The 20,242-nt window shown below is 45.4% G+C and overlaps 1 protein-coding gene across 3 annotated transcripts in view; it reads left to right on the top strand.

Moving 5' to 3' along the window:
* Window positions 1–20,242, top strand: part of PRKD2 (protein kinase D2) — a 124,786-nt gene that overhangs the window by 31,726 nt on the left and 72,818 nt on the right. For all 3 annotated transcript variants that reach the window (XM_033955879.1, XM_033955878.1, XM_033955877.1), the window contains exon 2: window positions 18,459–18,597. In XM_033955879.1, coding sequence (XP_033811770.1) covers window positions 18,459–18,597 — 139 coding nt within the window. The remainder of the gene's footprint in view (window positions 1–18,458; window positions 18,598–20,242) is intronic.

Here is a 20,242-nt window from a genome sequence, read left to right as displayed (position 1 = left end):
CCAGACTATACTTTCCGATAGGGTTCCATGCGCATCCGGCACATAGCAGTCAATTTACACATCAGTTGAATAGTATCCAAATGATTAAGTAAATGTCTCCTCTCCAGTACCTTAGTGGAGCGCCAACAACCCGCCAAAGCCACCCTCGCTAGGGTCACCACAAAAATAGCCAGACGATGTTCCTGGGGGAGAAACCCCGGGAAAGGCATATTAAGTACACAGCATTCCATCAAGATCGGGACATGCTTCCCCACAATTTGGACCAATATCTGCCCCACCATATTCCAATATTCCTTAACCTTAGGGCAGAACCACCAAATATGCCGAAAGGAGCCCACTTGTCCACACCCCCTCCAACAGTGATCAGAAAGAGCAACCCCAAAGGAAACTTAATTTCACTGGTGTCAAATATCAGCGATAATAAAGTTTATATCCGTTTTCCAAAAGAGAAGAAGTAATAGGCAAAGAAAAAAGACTTTGATAACATCCACCCCACTCCTTGTCTTCTAAAACTCTCCCTACTTCCCTCTCCCATATTCTGCGATAACTGTCCTCTAGATCTTCCCGCAATAATAAGGCCTGATCAAGCGAGAAATCCTTCCCTCTCCAAGCCCTTTCTGCAAAGCCACTTCCAATTTAGTTTCCCCCAATATCAAGTCCCAATATGCCCGTTTATACAAAAAGATGCTCAATTGTGCATACGGTAACACATCAGTGTGCACGAGCCCATACTCATGCTGTAGTTGAGCAAAGGGAAGCAAAGCGCCATCCTGCCAAATTTGTCCAATCGTGCACAGCCTTGCTTGGACCTATCGATACTGGATAGGGTCCTCTCCCCCTGGTACAAAGCCTTCTAAGAGACTGATAGGAGACAATGTAAAATGTCTATCTCCTGGAACATTTTCTGCCTCAACTGATACCAAGTATTTAAAATCACGCTCAAAAAAGGATTATCCCAGGACAAGCAGGCAGCCTATTCTCACATATGGGTGACATCATCGATGGAACCCGGATGCGGACGCCTCGCAAGCAGACTTGCTTGAAGAAACTCGAAGTTTCGAGTTGCCCGCACCGTGCATGTGCAAGTGCCTTCCCGCCCAGCGCAGGGCGCGTCTTCTCAGTTTTCCGCGGAGCCGAGAAGTCCGTCTTTGACTCTCTGCGTTTAACTTTGTTCAGTTTGTGCCTTCTCTCAACTGCGGTTTGTGTTTTTTTCCTCACGAATCGCTGTTTTATTATTTCTTTTATTTTAGTTAAAAAATAAAAAAATTTTCTTCTTCCATTCGTTTTCCGGGACAGGCCACTCGGCTGCAGCCCGAGGGCTTCTATTTTACGGCGGCTATTTTTCCGTCTATGTCCCAGCCTGCTACGGGCTTCAAGAGGTGTAGCAAGTGTCAGCGCGTGATCTCTCTTACAGACCCTCATGGACGCTGCCTCAAGTGCCTTGGGCCAAAACATCATCCTAGGTTGTGCCTGCCTTGCCAAACACTTCAGCCTCATGCTTTCAAGCATCATTGCATTTTGGTGGACAAGCTCTTCGAGATGGAATCTCCTATTGATCCCTCGACTTCGAAGGACTGCTTCGGCCTCAACTTCCACCGAGGCTCCTTCTGTGCCTACTGCTTCCACTTCGAGCCTCATCAGACCTTCGTCGTTTGCAGCGGCTCTTGCTTAGACATCATCTGCTGTATCTTTCCCTGTTTCCTCAGGTCAGATAGCTCAGCAGTCGGTTCCGCCGGTGGTGATTAAAGTGTCTAAGATGATCCAATTTCAGACGCGGATCCATCCTTGCCGGCTTCTTTCCAGACCATGTTAGAGAAGCAGTTTATTCAGTTCCTTACTAACATGGGACCCAAACTGCTTCCTCTTATCCAGCCTGGGCATTCTGCAGACTCCCGCAAGGTCGAGCCGCTTCCTTTGCCCTAGTCTGAACTTACACACTCTTTTCAGAGAGCAGAGTCTCTGCGAGTGTCTGGTCTGGCATCCAAGCACTTAAAGCAAGGAGCAGATTCTTTGCGAGTGCCTCAACAAGAATCCTCACACTCTATACAAGGAGCAGAGTCTTTGAGAGTGCATCGAGGTTCCTCCACCAAGCCTTTGGAGCTTTGATCTACAGCCTCTAGTCCTATTCGTACATCGGCTTCGGTTGCCCACATCTCCGAGGCAAAGTCTCCTCGATCCTCAAGATCTGGTTCCAGAAACAGTTCTCACCGACATTCGAGGCCTTCATTGAGGCATCCTTCCAGGCATGGTTCTTCGTCTCTTGACAGACCTTCTTCCTCAAAGCCTCCATCTACTCCAACCTCGACCAGACCACCGACTCCTCGTTCGAGCTCTCCGATGCAGGACCTCGAGGACGTACCTCGAGGATGTTCCGGTCTCGATTGCTTCGTCCAAGTCACCAGGTTCCTTTGCCTTTTTTCCTGCCGAAGCTTCTTCTTCGACACAGGCTGCCTCGATGTCCTCGAGTCCTTCTCGAGGCAAAGCATTGGCAGATCAGCTATCTTTCTTGTCTTTCCTGCGACAGATGGCTGTGGACTTGGATGTTAAATTGGATACTAGCTCCAAATATTCTAAGGAGTATCTCGAAGTCATACATCTTCATCAACCTCCGGCAGAGTCTCTTAAGCTTCCACTTCATAAGCTTTTGAATCAGACTTTTGGTTGTTGCATGGAAACACCTTTTTCCATACCGGCTGTTCCAGGAAAATTGGACTCTAGATATAAGACTGTGCATCGCAAAAGGTTTGAAAATTCTCAGTTATCTCATCAATCCCTGCTGGTCGAGTCCTCCTTGAAAAGGTCCCATCCTGGAAGGGAAGGGAAAAATATGGACAAATTCGGACGTCGCATCTACCAGAATGCTATGATGTCCTCTAAAGTCCTCAATTATAATTTTTATTTCATCACTTACTTTTAATTTCTTCTTTCTCTTCTACCAAAGTTTTTGGATTATTTGGATACCCAAATGCATTTTGAGTTTCAGGAAGTCATTGCTTCTTTCTCTCAATTACGTCTGCATCTCCTCCAATCATCTTATGATGCCTTCAAGTTATCTGCCCGAGCGTCTGCTTGCTCTGTAGCAATGTGTCGTCTTGCCTGGCTTCGTACCATTGACATGGATTCTAACCTTCAAGACCGCTTGGCTAACATTCCTTGTGAGGGCAACGACCTCTTTGATGAATCCATCGAGGCAGCCACCAAAAAATTATCTGACTAAGAAAAATCATTTGCTTCTATAGTCAGACCTAAGCCAAAGCCAGCTTCTGCCAAGCCTGCATGCCCTGCTCTTATCTTTCAAAGGCGTTTTGCTCCAAAGCCGGCTCCTTATATTCGCCCTCCTCTGAAAAAACAGCAACCTCAGAAGCAACAGAAACCCCAACCTTCTGCTGCACCTAAGGCTTCTCAGCCTTTTTGACTGTTTACAACAGAGCATAACCTCCACCATTTTGTCTCTGTCCCCTTTTCCCCCATAGGAGGTCGTCTCCATCATTTTTACAACCGATGGACGATAATTACATCCGACCTCTGGATGCTTACCATCATCAGAGAAGGATACTCTCTTCATTTCACTCAGGTTCCACCAGAGCTTCCTCCAAGAGAGTATCTTTTCAATCCATCCCAGACCGCCCTTCTTCTTCAGGAAGCTCAAGCTCTGCTTTCTCTCCATGCCATCAAACCAGTTCCCTTGGAACAGCAGAACAGGGGGTTTTACTCCTGTTACTTCCTTGTTCCGAAGAAGACTGGCAATCTGCGACCCATTCTGGATCTCAGGGCTCTCAACAAACTTTTAGTCAAAGAAAAGTTTCGAATGTTGTCCCTGGCATCTCTTTATCCCCTTCTCGAGCAGAACGACTGGTTATGCTCTCTGGATCTCAAGGAGGCCTACACCCATATCCCCATTCATCCGGCCTCCCGTCAGTATCTCGGATTTCGGGTGGGGAATCTGCATTTTCAATACAGAGTACTACCCTTCGGCCTGGCCTCGTGTCCCAGAGTGTTCACCAAGTGCCTGGTAGTGGTAGCGGCAGCTCTCCGGAATCATGGTCTTCAGGTATTTCCCTACTTCGATGACTGGCTCATCAAAGATTCCACATCTCAAGGGGTTATTGTAGCGACCCAACAGACTCTCTGGTTCCTTCAAAGTTTGGGATTCAAAATCAACTTTCCCAAATCTCAACTTCAGCCCTCACAGACTCTACAATTCATTGGAGCTGTTCTGGACACTGTCCAACTCAGAGCATTCCTTCCACAACAACGTCTGGAAGCTCTTCTTCAGCTCTTTCATACAGTGTCTTTCCGCTCTTCTATCTCAGAGAGACACATGATGGTACTTCTGGGTCACATGGCCTCCACAGTACACGTGACTCCTTTTGCCAGACTTCACCTCAGAATTCCTCAGTGGACCCTGGCATCTCAATGGACCCTCCTTCCCGACACATTTCAGTCACTCCTTCCTTCAAGATGTCTCTCCGTTGGTGGATACTCTCTTCCAATCTTTCCAGAGGCTTGCTTTTTCAAACTCCCCCTCATGAAAAGGTCCTCACGACAGACTCTTCGACCTATGCTTGGGGTGCTCATCTAGATGGTCTCCGTACTCAAGGCCACTGGACCAGTACGGATTGTCGATGTCACATAAATCTGTTGGAACTCAGAGCGATTTTCAAGGCTCTCAACACTTTTCAACATCTTCTTCACGACCAAGTGGTCCTCATCCGGACGGACAACCAAGTCGCTATGTATTATGCCAACAAACAAGGAGGGACCTGCTCTGCCTCCCTTTGTCAAGAAGCGATGAAGGTTTGGGACTGGGCAATCCGCCACAACACCTTCCTCAAAGCTGTCTACATTCAAGGGGCGAAGAATTGCTTGGCAGATAACTTAAGTCGCCTTCTACAACCTCATGAATGGACTCTCCATTCCTTGCGTCTTCATCAAATTTTTTCACAATGGGGATCCCCTCAGATAGACCTCTTTGCGGTTCCCCACAACTTCAAACTACCTTAGTTCTGCTCCAGGATATACTCTCCTCATCGCCTCGAAGCAGATGCTTTTCTTCTGGAATGGACGAATCTCTTCCTCTACGCATTCCCTCCATTCCCTCTCATTCTCAAGACTCTGGTCAAGTTGAAGAACGATCATGCCACCATGATTCTCATCGTTCCTCGGTGGCCAAGACAACCTTGCAGTCTCTACACCTGACAGCTTGGTACCTTTCAACTTAACTCCTCTTCAGTTTTCTCAATGTGTAAGAGATGTCTTAGAAGCTTCTAGGAAGCCTACCACTAGACAATGCTATCACCAAAAGTGGACTAGATTTTCTACGTGGTGTTTTTCTCATCATACGGAGCCTCAGCATTCCTCCTTATCTTCTGTTTTGGAGTACTTGTTTCACTTATCCAATTCTGGCCTCAAGTCTACATCTATCTGAGTCCATCTCAGTGCAATTGCGGCTTTCCATCAGCCTATTGAAGGGAAACCCCTCTCTGCTCATCCAGTGGTTTCCAAATTTATGAAAGGTCTCTTTAATGTTAACCCTCCTCTCAAACCGCTTCCTGTGGTTTGGGACTTCAGTGTTGTCCTTTCTCAACTCATGAAGCCTCCATTTGAACCAATCGATAAGACTCATCTGAAGTATCTCACTTGGAAAGTGGTTTTTCTCATAGCCCTCGCTTCCGCTCGAAGAGTCAGTGAACTGCAAGCTTTAGTAACTAACCCATCATGACAACGTGGTTCTTCGTACTCATCCTAAATTCCTACCTAAAGTGGTCTCGGAATTTCATCTCAACCAATCCATCGTCCTTCCAGTATTTTTTCCATAGCCTCATTCTCATCCTGGAGAATCAGCTCTTCATACTCTAGACCAGGGGTGTCAAAGTCCCTCCTTGAGGGCCGTAATCCAGTCGGGTTTTCAGGATTTCTCCAATGAATATGCATTGAAAGCAGTGCATGCACATAGATCTCATGCATATTCATTGGGGAAATCCTGAAAACTCGACTGGATTCCGGCCCTCGAGGACCGACTTTGACACCTGTGCTCTAGACTGTAAACATGCTGTGGCCTTCTACTTGGAACACACCAAACCACACAGAACTGCTCATCAACTTTTTGTTTCCTTCGATCCAAATAAGTTGGGCCATCCTATTTCTAAGCTTACCATCTCCAACTGGATGGCGGCTTGTATCTCTTTCTGCTATGCCCAGGCTAGATTACCCCTTCATAGTAAAGTCACAGCCCATAAAGTCAGAGCAATGGCAGCTTCAGTAGCTTTCCTCAGATCTACACCTATTGAGGAAATTTGTAGTGCTGCTACTTGGTCCTCGGTTCATACTTTCACTTCTCACTATTGGCTGGATACTTTCTCCAGACGGGATGGACAGTTTGGTCAAACAGTATTACAAAATTTATTCTCCTAAATTGCCAACACTCCCACCATCCCATTCTGGTTAGCTTGGAGGTCACCCATATATGAGAATAGGCTGCCTGCTTGTCCTGGGATAAAGCACAGTTACTTACCGTAACAGGTGTTATCCAGGGACAGCAGGCAGCTATTCTCACAACCCACCCACCTCCCCTGATTGGCTTCTCTGCTAGCTATCTGAACTGAGGAGACGCGCCCTACGCTGGGCAGGAAGGCACTCGCGCATGCGTGGTGCGAGCGACTCGAAATTTTGAGTTTCTTCAAGCAAGTCTGCTTGCGAGGTGTCCGCAACCGGGCTCCGTCGATGACGTCACCCATATGTGAGAATAGCTGCCTGCTGTCCCTGGATAACACCTGTTATGGTAAGTAACTGTGCTTTGTCTACCTTCAAATGGGCCCACAAGATGGAAACTGGGGCCCACGGAAGTCTCCACAGTGAGATATCAGGCATACAAGCCTGCTCCAAATGCATCCAGAGACGATCTTCATATCCAATCCACACAGCCACTTCCTGTAATAAAGCTGCCTGATAATAAAGGCGGAAATTGGGAACTCCCATCCCTCCCTGCTGTTTACGCTGATGTAGAAGAGCTCGCCGTACCCATGGAGGTTTACGTTTCCAAATGTAAGCGAATACTTTACGATTCAATATGCAAAAATACCCCATTGGTATCGGAGAGGAGACAGTTAGTTAATCATCTGGATACTATTCAACTGATATGTATCGCTATAGGTAAAGCCATAAAAAGAAATAAGAGCTTCGGAAGTAATATCATTTTAACGGCTGCTATTTGGCCCATCCACCCAATGGTCATACCTTCCCATCTATCCAATTCTTGGAAAATTTGTTGCTGTAGTGGAGGAAAGTTGACCGCAAATAACGAATCAGGGCAGGCTGTCAGCTGCACCCCCAAATACTTGAGAGATCTCCGTGCCCAACGGAAAGCAAATTGACCCTGAATCTGCTGTACCTGTGCAGATGATAAATTAATATTGAGAATTTTGGACTTATCCATGTTTACCCAAAAACCAGAAACACGCCCATAATCTTCCAGAGCCTGAATCAAATATTGTAAGGAATCCCTGGGATTCCGCAAAAACAAAAGAACATCATCCGCAAAAAGCAAAATCTTGTAAGACTGGTTTCCCACTTCCAACCCCTGAATATGTTCATACTGCTGAATCAAACATGCAAAAGGTTCCATAGCCAAAGCAAACAGCAGTGGCAACAAGGGGCAGCCCTGCCTTGTTCCCCGACCAAGTTCCACTGGGTCCGTTAAAAACCCATTGATCTTAAAGCTGGATAAGGGAGCCCTATATAACAAACGAAGCCAGGAGAGAAACTTTTCATCAAACCCTAATTTAAGCAAAACACCAAAAAGAAAGCCCCATTGCACCCGATCAAATGCTTTCTCAGCATCCAGAGAAAGCAAAATCGCTGGAATCTTATGATGGTTTGCATGCCAAATCAAGTGCAGGGCAGTTTTAATGTTGTCAAAGGCTTGGCGTTTACAAAAAGCCCGCCTGATCAGCCTTTATTAGAGTCTGTAACACTCTCTGCAGCCGCTGAGCCAAGATTTTGGTGAAGATTTTATAGTCTGAATTTCAATAATGAGCTAGGCCGATAAGAACCACAATCCTCACTATTCTTATTCAGTTTCAACAACAATGTCACAGCCGCTAATCGCCAAGAAGCCAGTAAAATAGTTTCTGCTTCTAAAGCACTAAAGACCTGAACCAACACTGGGGCAACAATTCCCTGAAACCGCTTATAAAAAGCATTCGTAAAACCATCCATCCCCGGTGAGGAGCCCACTGGCAAAGCCTCGATCGCCTCCCAGGCTTCCTCTAAGGTGATAGGTAGCGAAAGCTGGGAGGCCTCCCCACTAGTCAAAGAGGGCAGCTGTACCCTGTAAAGAAATCCCTCTATCTCTCCAGCCGACAGATTGTCAGCCTGGCCATAAAGAGAACGATAATACTCCCAAAACTCTCACCCAATATCCATGGAGCCAGTAACACGAAGTCCCTGTCCAGTTCTTATTGAGGGTATAAAATTATGATAAACCCAAGAGGTGGCTCGATTTATTGCCAAATTCAAAATATGTTTGCTTGACCGCCTGCAAAGCCTTCCGTATCTCCTTTAATTCCAAAGCCTTAAGCTGAATCTGGAGTGCCTGCAACAGTTCTCGCTCCTGCTGCGTTAATTCTATATGTTTCTCCTTCATCTCCAAAACCTGGATCTCCCCGCGGAGCAAGCGTGCAGCACCCTCCTTCACTCTACGCTCTCGTGCGGTCAGGCCTATCACCCGCCCCCAAATTACTGCTTTAAAGGCTTCCCACAATAGCCCTGGTGTAATCTCCTCAAGATCATAAAACTCTAAATATTCCATCATAGCTTTACCCAGCCATTCGACATTCGCAGGATCTAACAAGAGGCCATCCGGAAATCGCCATGGTGGACGCGGGTGCCTTTCTCCACTCCACTCTAAAATCAAAAGCACTGGCGAGTGATCAGATAGCGTACTAGACTCAATATGACAGTGCTGTAGGCGAGACACTAACCCCTCTTCACCCAGCCACAAATCTATCCTAGAGGAAGAATTATGTACAGAAGAAAAATAATCATTAGCTTTCTGCCAAAGATCACACAAATCCCAATGATTTAAAAGAGCTCGTAGATTCTTCCTCTCCATCTTCCCATGTTGAACACCCGATGTGGAATTATCCACCAAGGGATCCAAAGTGAGATTAAAATCCCCACCAATCACTAACGTCCCTTCTACACAAGTCTGGAGTCGAGCCTCCAGCCGGCTAAAAAAGAGGCCTTGACGTTCATTGGGAGCGTAGACATTGGCCAGTGTATACCAGTCCCCATCAAGTTGGGCCACCAGGATTAAATAGTGACTCTCCCCATCTGGAATGACGCACTTGCACTCTGTGTGTACTGCACTTGCAATCAAGATCCCCACCCCTTTACTTTCTTATTAGAAGCTAAATAGACCCCTGAGAAAAGAGGATTATGCAATAGATGTTCATGGTATGGTCTAAGATGTGTCTCTTGTAAAAAAAGGATCTGAGGGTGCAAGCGCTGAGCCTCCCTAAATAAAAGCTGTCGCTTATTAGCCATATTTAGGCCTCTCACATTCAATGTGAGGAGCCTAAGCTCTGGAGTGGACATCAATCCATACTAGCCACTCTTAACTGCCCAGAATGCCAAAGAACCCCACCTGCACCGTCCGCAGCGGACTCCCCACTCCACATCAGCCACCCAAAAACTTGACGACTTCCATGATTCCCCACCTGCCCCACACCCATCCCCCCGCCCCCAACCCACAACCCCCCCAACACCATACCTAGGCCTATCCCCCACCTACGGAAAGACCAAGGACCTTTCATATAATACCCAATATGCCCAACACTCTCAACCGCCTACAGAAATCCCCCTCCCAACTCACCCCCCCCGCACCAAAATCAAAGTAATCCAGCAACAGCGCAGCCTAAAGCCAAACCCCCAACTATGTTCCTCCAAATGAAATCTCCCCCCACCTACCAAACTCACCAGGGATTTCCCAGGACATTCCCTAACATCCCCACCAGCAGAACCCCCCCCAGCAAAAAAGACCCAAAACACTACAGAATCCCTTACACCACCAAGCCCTAGTAGCAAATATCAACAGAACCCCTGAAATAAAACAGACCACAACCAAATCTCCAGGTCCCCATCAGTAACCCAAAAAAGGGGGGCTTCCAGAACCAGCAGCCTCGTGTCCAAAAGGAGGAGCGAAAAGTTTTCAGGGTCCAGTACCCAGACTAGCCACTGCTCCTGGTGAATTCCTGGTGAGGCGACCACCTATCTGGGCCACCCGTTGCCAGCGGGGTCGCGGGGGACGTCCTCCTTCCGCAGGCGCCTGTCCAGTCCGACTGCTTGATGATGGTATCTCTCTGGAGAACTGGACAGAAGGGAAAATCTGAGCTGCATCCTCCAATGTTCGAACCATGCGTAATCTCCCTTCCAGATAGAACAATGATGCAAAGGCATGACGCCAACGATATTTGATGTTTCGCTTCCGCAAATAGTGAAGTACTGGTCGTAACTCCGCTCGCTGCCTCAAGGTCACTGCAGCCAAATCTTGATATAACTCAATGTCAGAGGTATCCAATTTCAGATTAGGCTGGGCCCGTGCTGCTCGCATGACTGCCTCTTTAGTTTTAAAGTCCGCAAAGCAGGCTATTATGTCATGTGGTTTGTTCCCCCTTGGGGCCATCAAAGCTCTATGGGCCCGTTCCAGGTGAATAGCATCAGGAGCCATGACCACCGTATCTGTCAACAGGAGCATGCTGGCCACCTGCTCACTATTAGCATATTCTGCCACCTCCGGCACAACCCGAATCCGCAAGTTAGAGTGCAGCCCACAGTTCTCCAAGTCTTCCAACTTGTCTAGCACATAAGTATGGTGAGCGAGTAGATTTTTAGTTTTAGTATCCAATTCCAGCAAATGCTCCTGATGTTGCACAAGGCCCTCCTCCGTCTCAGCCACCCTATGACCCAACTCCGAAATCTCCCCTCTCAGGTCCGTTGCTAGGGTCGACAGTTCTGTTCGGACAGATTTAATATCTGTATGAATTTCCTGGAGCATCAGCTTTAATTCTGCCAAAGAATATGCTGCCATGAGCTGCCCTGCTTCCCCAGCTGCTACAGATGTTACCTCCATCCGCCCTGCTGCACTCTCTTCCTCCGCAGCTGCAATTTTGAGAATGCCCCCGCCATTCGGGAGAAAGGCATAATCTTGCAGGATTTTCTTTGGCTGCCCCGCCATAGAAAAGGAATGTGCCGCTCACAGCTTGCTGGGTCCGATGCCGGTACTTCGGGAGCAAAACGCTTAATGAGAGTGCCGGGAAAATGCTATTTTAAAGTCGGGGCTTGCAGAGCTCCCACCTCAGCCAACCATTTGCTTCGGTGATGTCACTTCCTCCGAAGTTTGTTTTGAGGTATCCAGTTTTTGATGTCGGTTGGGAGGCTCAATTTGCACCTAGCGGGAGAAATAGTTGGATGTCGTCTGCATGAATGAATCTTGATTTGGTATTTACGAGCAATGGCAGATTTCCAGCTTATGGGCATCTCCCTGTTAGGGAGATATTGGTGAGTGGTAGGATTGATTATATGTATGCATCTTGAACGGATAGTAGGAAGTCAGATGGGCATGGGTCAAGGATTGTGTTTGATGGCTGTTAGTGCTTTTTACAATCTCTGTAAGGTGTTAATTTGTGACTATATTAAAGTGAGTTAGGATTTCGTGTGGGGGATCCCTGATAGAGTTGGGGGGGTGATGGGATTGGGTACCTTTTGGGTTAAGTCGAGGTTCTTGAGGATGGGGTCTTTTTTATTTTTTTTTTCCTTTGAAAGAAGGTGACCCTGGGCAAGTCACTCAGTCCTCCATAGTCCCAGGTACATTAGCTAGATTGTGAGCCCACCGGGACAGAGAGGGAAAATGCTTGAGTACCTGATTGTAAAACCGCTTAGATAACCTTGATAGGCGGTATATAAAATCCTAATAAACTTGAAACTTGAAGGTGGATATTCGCTGTCGAGGTTGGTTTGGGTGTTATGCTGATTACTTTGGGAGGCTGTAAAGAGGTTGTTTTGTCAATGTGAAAAGGCATCTGGATCTGGCTTTGTGTAGTAGTTGCATTTAGTGGGCTTTCTTTGCTTCATGGATGGCTGAAATCGGCTGATAGTCTTTTCCAGTGAGCTTTATTTGCATTTAAACCACTTCCTCTCTGCTCTCCTCAGCTCCCTTTTTTGTGATTGTAGGTCATCAGTGAACCAGGGAGAACATAATTTTTGAGGGATAGATCTTGATTCCTTGGTGTGGGCTAGGTTCTCATAGAGGGATTTTATCCCTGTGTGACAGTTTGAGGCGGCCTTGTCAATGGAGTGGATGTCTGGGTCAGTTGCTTCTCCTAGCTTGTAAATGCTGGCAGAGAAGTTCTCTAAGCTGATTGAGTCTGGGTTGAGTGTTTTCTTGACCTGGGATTGATCTCTGTTTATGATAACACTTGGAGGAGGTTAGGAGATGGAGTAGGATTAGATGATGATTTGACAATGGGACAGGTGTGATGGTGTAGCTTGTGTTGCTTGGGTCTGGGGTTTTGTCCCCATGTATGAAGACAAGGTCGAGGATATTGCCTGCCAAATGGGTTGTTGAAGAGATGATTTGATTGTACCCTAGGTCAGATAGTCGTTAAAAAGTCAGCAGATGATCCGGTGGTGTTGTGATAGTCCGGGAGGTTGAAGTCGCCCAGGACAATTACACAGGCCAACAACAACAACAATAAATTCTTGGTGCCTTAGGATTTTTGACCCGTTCCTGGGGTTATTTGGAACACTGATTCAGAAAATTGCATTGGATAGACTGCATCAGCTCTAGTTTCTCAGATATGGTTGAATTTTATTTTTTACCTCTATTGAATAAAGACAGTTTGTGCGTTGAATACATAGCGCATATGTTACCTGGACTTTACCATGGAAAATCCGAAGGCAGGAATTTTTGATGGTCCACAGATCAGACAACTTATAAATGACAAACAACAACAAAAAAGGAAACTGCAGCAAGAATGTACAAGATGCCAAAACCAAATCCAAAACCAAAAATTAACACACAATATTTGGAACAATGAACAGTTTGTATCCCAATTGTGGTCCAATTGTGTGGGAAAATGGGACCCGACACGGTCTGTGTTTCGAAAACACACTCCTTTCTTAGGGGTCCTAAAAGATATTCAACCCACTTTCAGGGGGGACGATAAGGATTACAACTGGATAAAGAAATGATCTAGATGACTGAAAACCGAAGGAGCTCAGCTGATTCGGTTTTCAATCGTCTAGATTGTTTCTTTATCCAGTTGTAATCCTTATGGTTTCCTTCATGTTTAAAGGATATTAATTTAAACACCACATTAAAACATCCTGATTTTTAATGGATGAGCAGAGTGAAGAGTGGTATATAGCACATGTTCAGTATCTCAAAAACTAGAGCTGATAGGAGAAAACTGGTGCCATTTTTGGAATCGGCAGGTCAAATATGCCCAGAAACAGGTTTAACATTTGAGGCACCAAAATGAGTGCTGGCCAGTGTTATCTGTTTGTAGGAGATGACCAGTTGGCTGATGATGTCAAGGAAGTCATCCAGTGTGCTCATGGGGGCGCTTGGGGCCCAATAGATAGAGCAAATGTGAGCTTGCTGCTGTTGCCCATAGAGAAAATGAGGAATTCTAGAGCTGTGAGTGTGATGGTATTGATCAGCATGGAGGAGGTGTCAGATTTTATGATGGCTGCCACCCTCTGCCTTTCTTATCAGATTCAGGATTTTGAAGGTTTCTATCATGTCCCCTCTAAGTCTCCGCTTTTCCAGGGAGAACAACCCCAGCATGTTCAACCTGTCAGCGTATGAAAAGTTTTCCATACCTTTTATCAGTTTAGTCGCTCTTCTCTGGACCCCCTCAAGTACTGCCATGTCCTTCTTGAGGTGCGACGACCAGTACTGGACACAATATTCCAGATGTGGGCACACCATTGCACGATACAGCGGCATGATGACTTCCTTCGTCCTGGTTGTGATACCCTTTTTAATGATACCCAACATTCTGTTCGCTTTCTTTGAGGCTGTCGCACACTGTGCTGATGCTTTCAATGTTGAGTCCACCATCACCCCCAGGTCTCTTTCAAGGTTGCTCACTCCTAGCAATGATCCCCCCATTTTGTAGCTGAACATCAGATTTTTTTTCCCTACATGCATGACCTTGCATTTCTCTATGTTAAAACTCATTTGCCACTTTTTTGCCCATTCTTCCAGTCTCGTTAGGTCCCTTTGCAGGTCTTCACAGTCTTCCGTTGTTCTAACCCTGCTGCAGAGTTTGGTGTCATCAGCAAATTTAATAACCTCACATTTCGTCCCCGTCTCCAGGTCGTTAATAAATATATTGAACAGGAGCGGTCCCAGCACCGACCCCTGTGGAATTCCGCTCGTGACCCATTGCCAGTCTGAGTAATGGCCCTTTACTCCAACCCTCTGTTTCCTGCCTGCCAGCCAGTGTTTGATCCATCGGTGGATATCCCCTTGCACCCCGTGGCTCCACAGCTTCTTAAGTAGCCGTTCGTGAGGTACCTTGTCGAAGGCTTTTTGGAAGTCAAGGTAAATGATGTCTGTGGCTTCCCCCTTATCCATCTGGCTGTTTATTCCCTCAAAAAAGTACAGTAAGTTCGTGAGGCACGACCTTCCCTTGCAGAAGCCATGCTGGCTTGCCTTCAGTTGTCCCTTGTTTTCTATGTGATCGCAGATTGTGTCCTTGACCAGTGCTTCCATATCTTTCCCAGGACCGAGGTCAAGCTCACCGGTCTGTAGTTTCCCGGGTCACCTCTTGATCCCTTCTTAAAGATGGGCGTGACATTTGCTATTTTCCAGTCCTCTGGGATCTCCCCAGTTTTTAAGGATTACATTACATTACATTACATTACATTACATTAGTGATTTCTATTCCGCTTGTGCCTTGCGGTTCTAAGCGGATTACATTAGAAGATGGCTGGACATTTCCAGGCGATGACAATACAATTATTTGTATAACTTTACAAACTTTGCAAACCTAACTTTACTTAACTTTTCGTACATAACTTTACGTACATAACTTTACATAACTTTACGTGGAGTTACTTTGTGTTACTTTACATTATCCTTACCGTGCTTGCATAACTTGCATTAAGTTTACATAATTTATCTTACATAACTTTACAAGACTTTACGTAGAGTTATTTTATGTTATTTTACCTTATTATTCCAGTACATTGCATAACTTACATTACATGATATTACAAAGCATAACCTTATGTTATATTACAACGCATAACCTTATGTTACTTTACATAATATTACAACGCATAATCTTATGTTACCAAAAAATCGTCTGTTCCTAGGTTGCTATATCTGATTTTTTCGGTATTTGGGGAGACTGTGTTTCTAGATATGAATTGGCTTTACGCCCGATGCAGCTAGATTAGATGTTGCCTATGGGGACGAAGTTGCAGTTGGTTGTGAGTTGCAGTAGGATATGAAGGGAGAGAAGATGATGGTAGATTATAATATTGGGATGTGTTTTTTGAATAGTATGGTTTTTATATCTTTTCGAAACGCTTTGTAGTCCGTAGTTGTGGTCAGCAGCTTGGATATGGTGGGGTCAATTTTCGCGGCCTGTGTAGCAAGTAGGTTGTCATATAGCTTTTTGCGTTTTGTGCCTTTGAGTGAGGGGTAGGTGAATGGAGTCTGGGTTCTCCTTACTCTAGTTGAGAGGTTTCGGGTTAGGCGGCTGTTTAGGTAGAGAGGTGCTGTTCCGTTTAGTGCTTTGAATAATAAACAGTATAGTTTGAATTGAGTTCTTGCTTGTATCGGTAGCCAGTGTGAGTCGAGATAGGCATTAGTGATGTGATCGTATTTTCCTAGTGAGTAGATAAGTCTGAGTGCTGTGTTCTGTACTGTCTGTAATTGTTTGGTCATGTAAGCGGGGCAGGGTAGATAAAGGCTGTTGCAGTAGTCTACAAGTCCTAGTACAAGTGATTGGACTAAGATCCTGTATTGAATTTTGTCAAAGAATTTTCTTATTTTTCGCAGGTTGCGCATGGTGTAGAAGGCTTTTTGGATGGTTTTGTTAGTATGAGTCTGCATTGTGCATCTCCTGTCTATTGTTACTCCCAGGATTTTGAGTGCTGGCTGTATTGGGTATGTGATTGCATTTGTCGTCAGATCAGTTAAGGTAGGTTCTTTGTCTTTTTCTAGCAGCAGGAATTTGGTTTTATCCGTGTTCAGTTTCAGTTTGTGGTTGGTCATCCATGTTTCTACCGTTTCCAGAGTTATTTTCAGTCGTCCTGATGAGTTGGGGTCTTGGGTATTGAAGATGTCTCATCTATTGTCTATGAGAAAGTCGTAGATGAAGGTGTCCTTGTTGCAGGCCAATCTGGCATTTATCAGAGTGGGTGGGGAGGGAGGAATGGGTGTGAGTTGCGGGGACTTCTGGTGGGGGTTCCTCTTGTTGGTAGTAACTGAGGTCCCCATATTTGCCCTGGGCGATGATAATTGGGATGGTGAAGCACATCATGGCCAGGAATATTGGGTGAGCAGGAGTGTTGGGGTCAGTGCCTGTCTCTGGAGGTGATTTGTTACAATTGCGAGGCCGAGGTGATAGGCTGTGAGGGGTGTTCGAGCCATAGGGAGCTAGCAGGTGTCAGGCCCTGGGTGAGCAATCAGCAGGTGGTGGGAGCAGCAGGAGTTGGTAGAAGGTGAAGACTGTGCATGTAGGAAGTGGGTGAAACTCACCTTCACAACACAGGTCTTAGAGGTTGGTGATCAATTTCCTTCAGTATCCTAAGCCCGTGGAGTCCCAGGGCTTGCATATTAGGTGCAGCTGTCTGGGGAATTTGGGTTCCTGGCTTGGTCCACACTGCTGGTGGTACAGGCCCACACTTTATGGGCCACAGGGAGGCGTGAAGATGTCAGCAGGCCATGCGGTTGGGGATTGCTGGTGGAGAAAGGAGAGACGCTGATCAGATCTCCCTTCCTCCTGTGACTCAAGATGAGTGACTAGTTGGTGGTAGTAGGGGTTAAGGGGACTAGTATCTTTAAAATCCACTTCTTGAAGCATCCAGTTGTTATAGCTGTTTTACAGTAGTCACAGAGCTCTTCCTATTCTTTCACAGCACCTACTGTGCTAATTGATGTACAGGAAACTGATTCAGTTAATGCAGCAAGAGATTTTGGGGCCTGTGTTTCCTGTTCCTATTTTATCCCATTTTTTAAAAACCTTTTGTTGCAAGTGTGCATTGGTTTATGCCAGGGGTTCCCAAAGTTCCTCCTTGAGGGCTGAAGCCAGTCGGGTTTTCAGGATTTCCCCAATGAATATGCATGAGATCTATGTGCATGCACTGCTTTCAGTGCATATTCATTGGGGAAATCCTGAAAACCTGACTGGATTTGGCCCTCAAGGAGGGACTTTGGGGACCCCTGGTTTATGCTGTTAAGTGACTTGTTTCCCAGAATCTAGTCTGATCATGTTCAGTGGAGTAGGACAGTTGTCTAATGCCATGTGACACATAGCTTAATGACAGAGAGCACATCCTGAGCCTCGTGGTTTGTTTTTCCACTACAATAGGTGAGTATGTATTCTTTATACTAAAATGAACCATACCTTGTATCTGGAGAGACTTGTATCTTGGGCTGTTTGAAAAGGGGAGGGGGAAGAAGGAACTTCAAACCAAAACATACAGTGCAGCCCATGTTTTAGCAGATCTGTTTGCACTATTTCATGTATTGTCATGAATCTTGCTGGCATCACATTGGCATTTGCTTTGGACTCCTTGGAGCTTGTGTTATGAAAATAACATGTAATGCTTAATACTGCTTGAACATGATAGGATTCTCTCCTCCTATTCTGGCAACTCTATAATGACTAAACTAGCAAGCTCCGAGACTCTGGGAACAGATGTCTCCGGAAAGGGGATGAGATTTGATATATTGCCTTTTTGGTTATCAAAGCTGTTTACATATTATTTTGTACCTGGGGCAGTGGAGGGTCAATTGACGTGCCTGGAGTCCCAAGGAACTGCAGTGGGAATCAAACCCAGTTCCACGGATTCTCGGGCTGCAGCACTAACCATTAGTCTACTTCTTAAATGTGTCTGGGCCAGATGAGCAGAGCATTTTACACATAGAAATAAAATAGAAATAAAATGTGTCTGGGCCAGATGAGCAGAGCATTTTACACATAGAAATAAAATAGAAATAAAATGGAGAGACTGTTTTTAGTGCATTTGTCCCTAAGTATTTGTTTTAATTTACCTTATTTTTTGGTCTGTGTTCCCAACTGTAATTTATTTTGTTTAATCTGTTTTTTGTGTTTTTTGTTTTTTTTTTTGGGGGGGGGGCATCTTTGCTTCTTTTTTTTTTCTCTCTTTTGTGTTCCTTTTTTCTCAAAATGTCTTTCTCTGTCTTGCTCTAGTTTCCAGAGTGTGGTTTTTATGGTCTCTACGAAAAGATACTACTTTTTAAACATGACCCATCATCCATCAATATTCTGCAGCTGGTGCGATCAGCAGGGGACATTCAGGAAGGGGACCTAGTGGAGGTTGTACTCTCAGGTAAGGACTGATCAGAAAGGACATCATGTATAAGAAGGGGGTGGGGGAGAAAGTGATGCTTCCTATATGCAAAATTCCTGGAGTATGAAAATGAATGATGTTAAGGTGGCATTTTTCTTCATGGTGGTCCATTGCAATGGTGAAGTTTGATGCTATGGTACAGCAGGGGAAACGCAGCAGAGTCTCTACTGCAAAACAGGTTGGATATTGTATGCACTGACTGCTGTCTGCTGACACCTGTAGAAAGAGTCTGGGTTACTCATCGGGTACATGCTAGTTGCTTGCAGCTGGCTGCAGGGTTTGCGGTTTCCAGGCTGATGAGCTGAACTCATGTGGGGAGAGAGCAGCTAAAGTTCTCATCTCAGTAAGGGGATTATTTTCATTTCTATACAAGGAGAAAAATGAAATGAAGGAAATAGGAGGGAGGCAGCAACGGGGGTTCCTCCATAAAGGGGGTGATTAGGGGTATGCATGGAGAAGGGTTCATCAAGGGGGTGGGGGTGGAGTGTGAGAGGGCGTGAGATGGAACAAAGATGAGGAATTGCACGGATAGACAGTAGGGTCTGCTAGGGTGGGGTTGTGACTCCTGCTTCTTCTCTGCAGGATTCTGGGCATGATTTGTAATGTTTTCATTGTCAGATTCTGCCTTCAGTGCTTCCTGTGATTGATGCTTCAAGGCAGTGAAGCTGCTGCTTTGTGGCATTTCCTTCCTTCCTGGCAGCCAATCAGACGCTTGTTGGCGTGTTGGCTGCAACCAGGCATATTTTCTGCCAAGACTGGTGTCAGCTGATGACTGGAGCTTCTCTTCCCATTGACTGTGTGGGTTCTGGTCATCTTCCTGCTATGTGCTGTCAACAGGGATAGAAAAGGGTCAGTGCGAAGTGGGAGGGGGACCCACTCTGCATTAGAGACTTTCCCTAGATTGTTATGGGAGGCATTGTTTTGCCAACAGTAGATCCTCCTACAGTTTATATCATTGAGTCCTAGGAAAAGCCCTGTTTATTGCATTCTGGACTCTTGGGTTATCTCTTTCATCTTTAATTTTAATTTTTACCCATTTGCTATACTACTTTTACTGGACTAGTAGGTCAAAGCGGTATACAGACTAAGATATAAAAATAATAAAAGGAAATATTACTGGGAATAGAAAAGTTCCTAAAACATTCATTATGTTGAACAGTAGATGATCATAATAATATAATAACAGGGCACAATAAAGAAAGTTCCTTTGTTGCCTCAGTACAAATCTTTGTAAAAATTACAATATGACAATAACACCAAAATAGCATTATCCACAAACATCATCTGCCAGTCATTAAAAAAAAAACAACTGCTCAAATAGCCAGGTTTTAATAGCAACTTTAAATTTCTTGTGTGATAGTTCTTCCTCCCCCCACCAAAAAAAAAAAAAAAAAAAAAAGCTAAGGACAAGTTGATCCAAATAAAAAGGGGCTAACAAAGGGAAAAGCTGATTCTACCTAGGTCAGCATTTGTCCAAATCTAATTATTTAAATAACAGAGGATACAGGTAGGTATGTATGGGATGGCTGGTAAGCGTAGGTAAGAAGGCAAAAAGGAAAAATGATTGAGTACCTGAATAAAATCATGTAAAACGCTCTGAGCTCCCTTGGGAGAACAGTATAGA

Source organism: Geotrypetes seraphini, chromosome 8 (assembly GCF_902459505.1).
Source record: "Geotrypetes seraphini chromosome 8, aGeoSer1.1, whole genome shotgun sequence".
NCBI classification, from domain to species: domain Eukaryota; kingdom Metazoa; phylum Chordata; class Amphibia; order Gymnophiona; family Dermophiidae; genus Geotrypetes; species Geotrypetes seraphini.
This window is presented reverse-complemented; position numbering and strand designations above follow the sequence as displayed.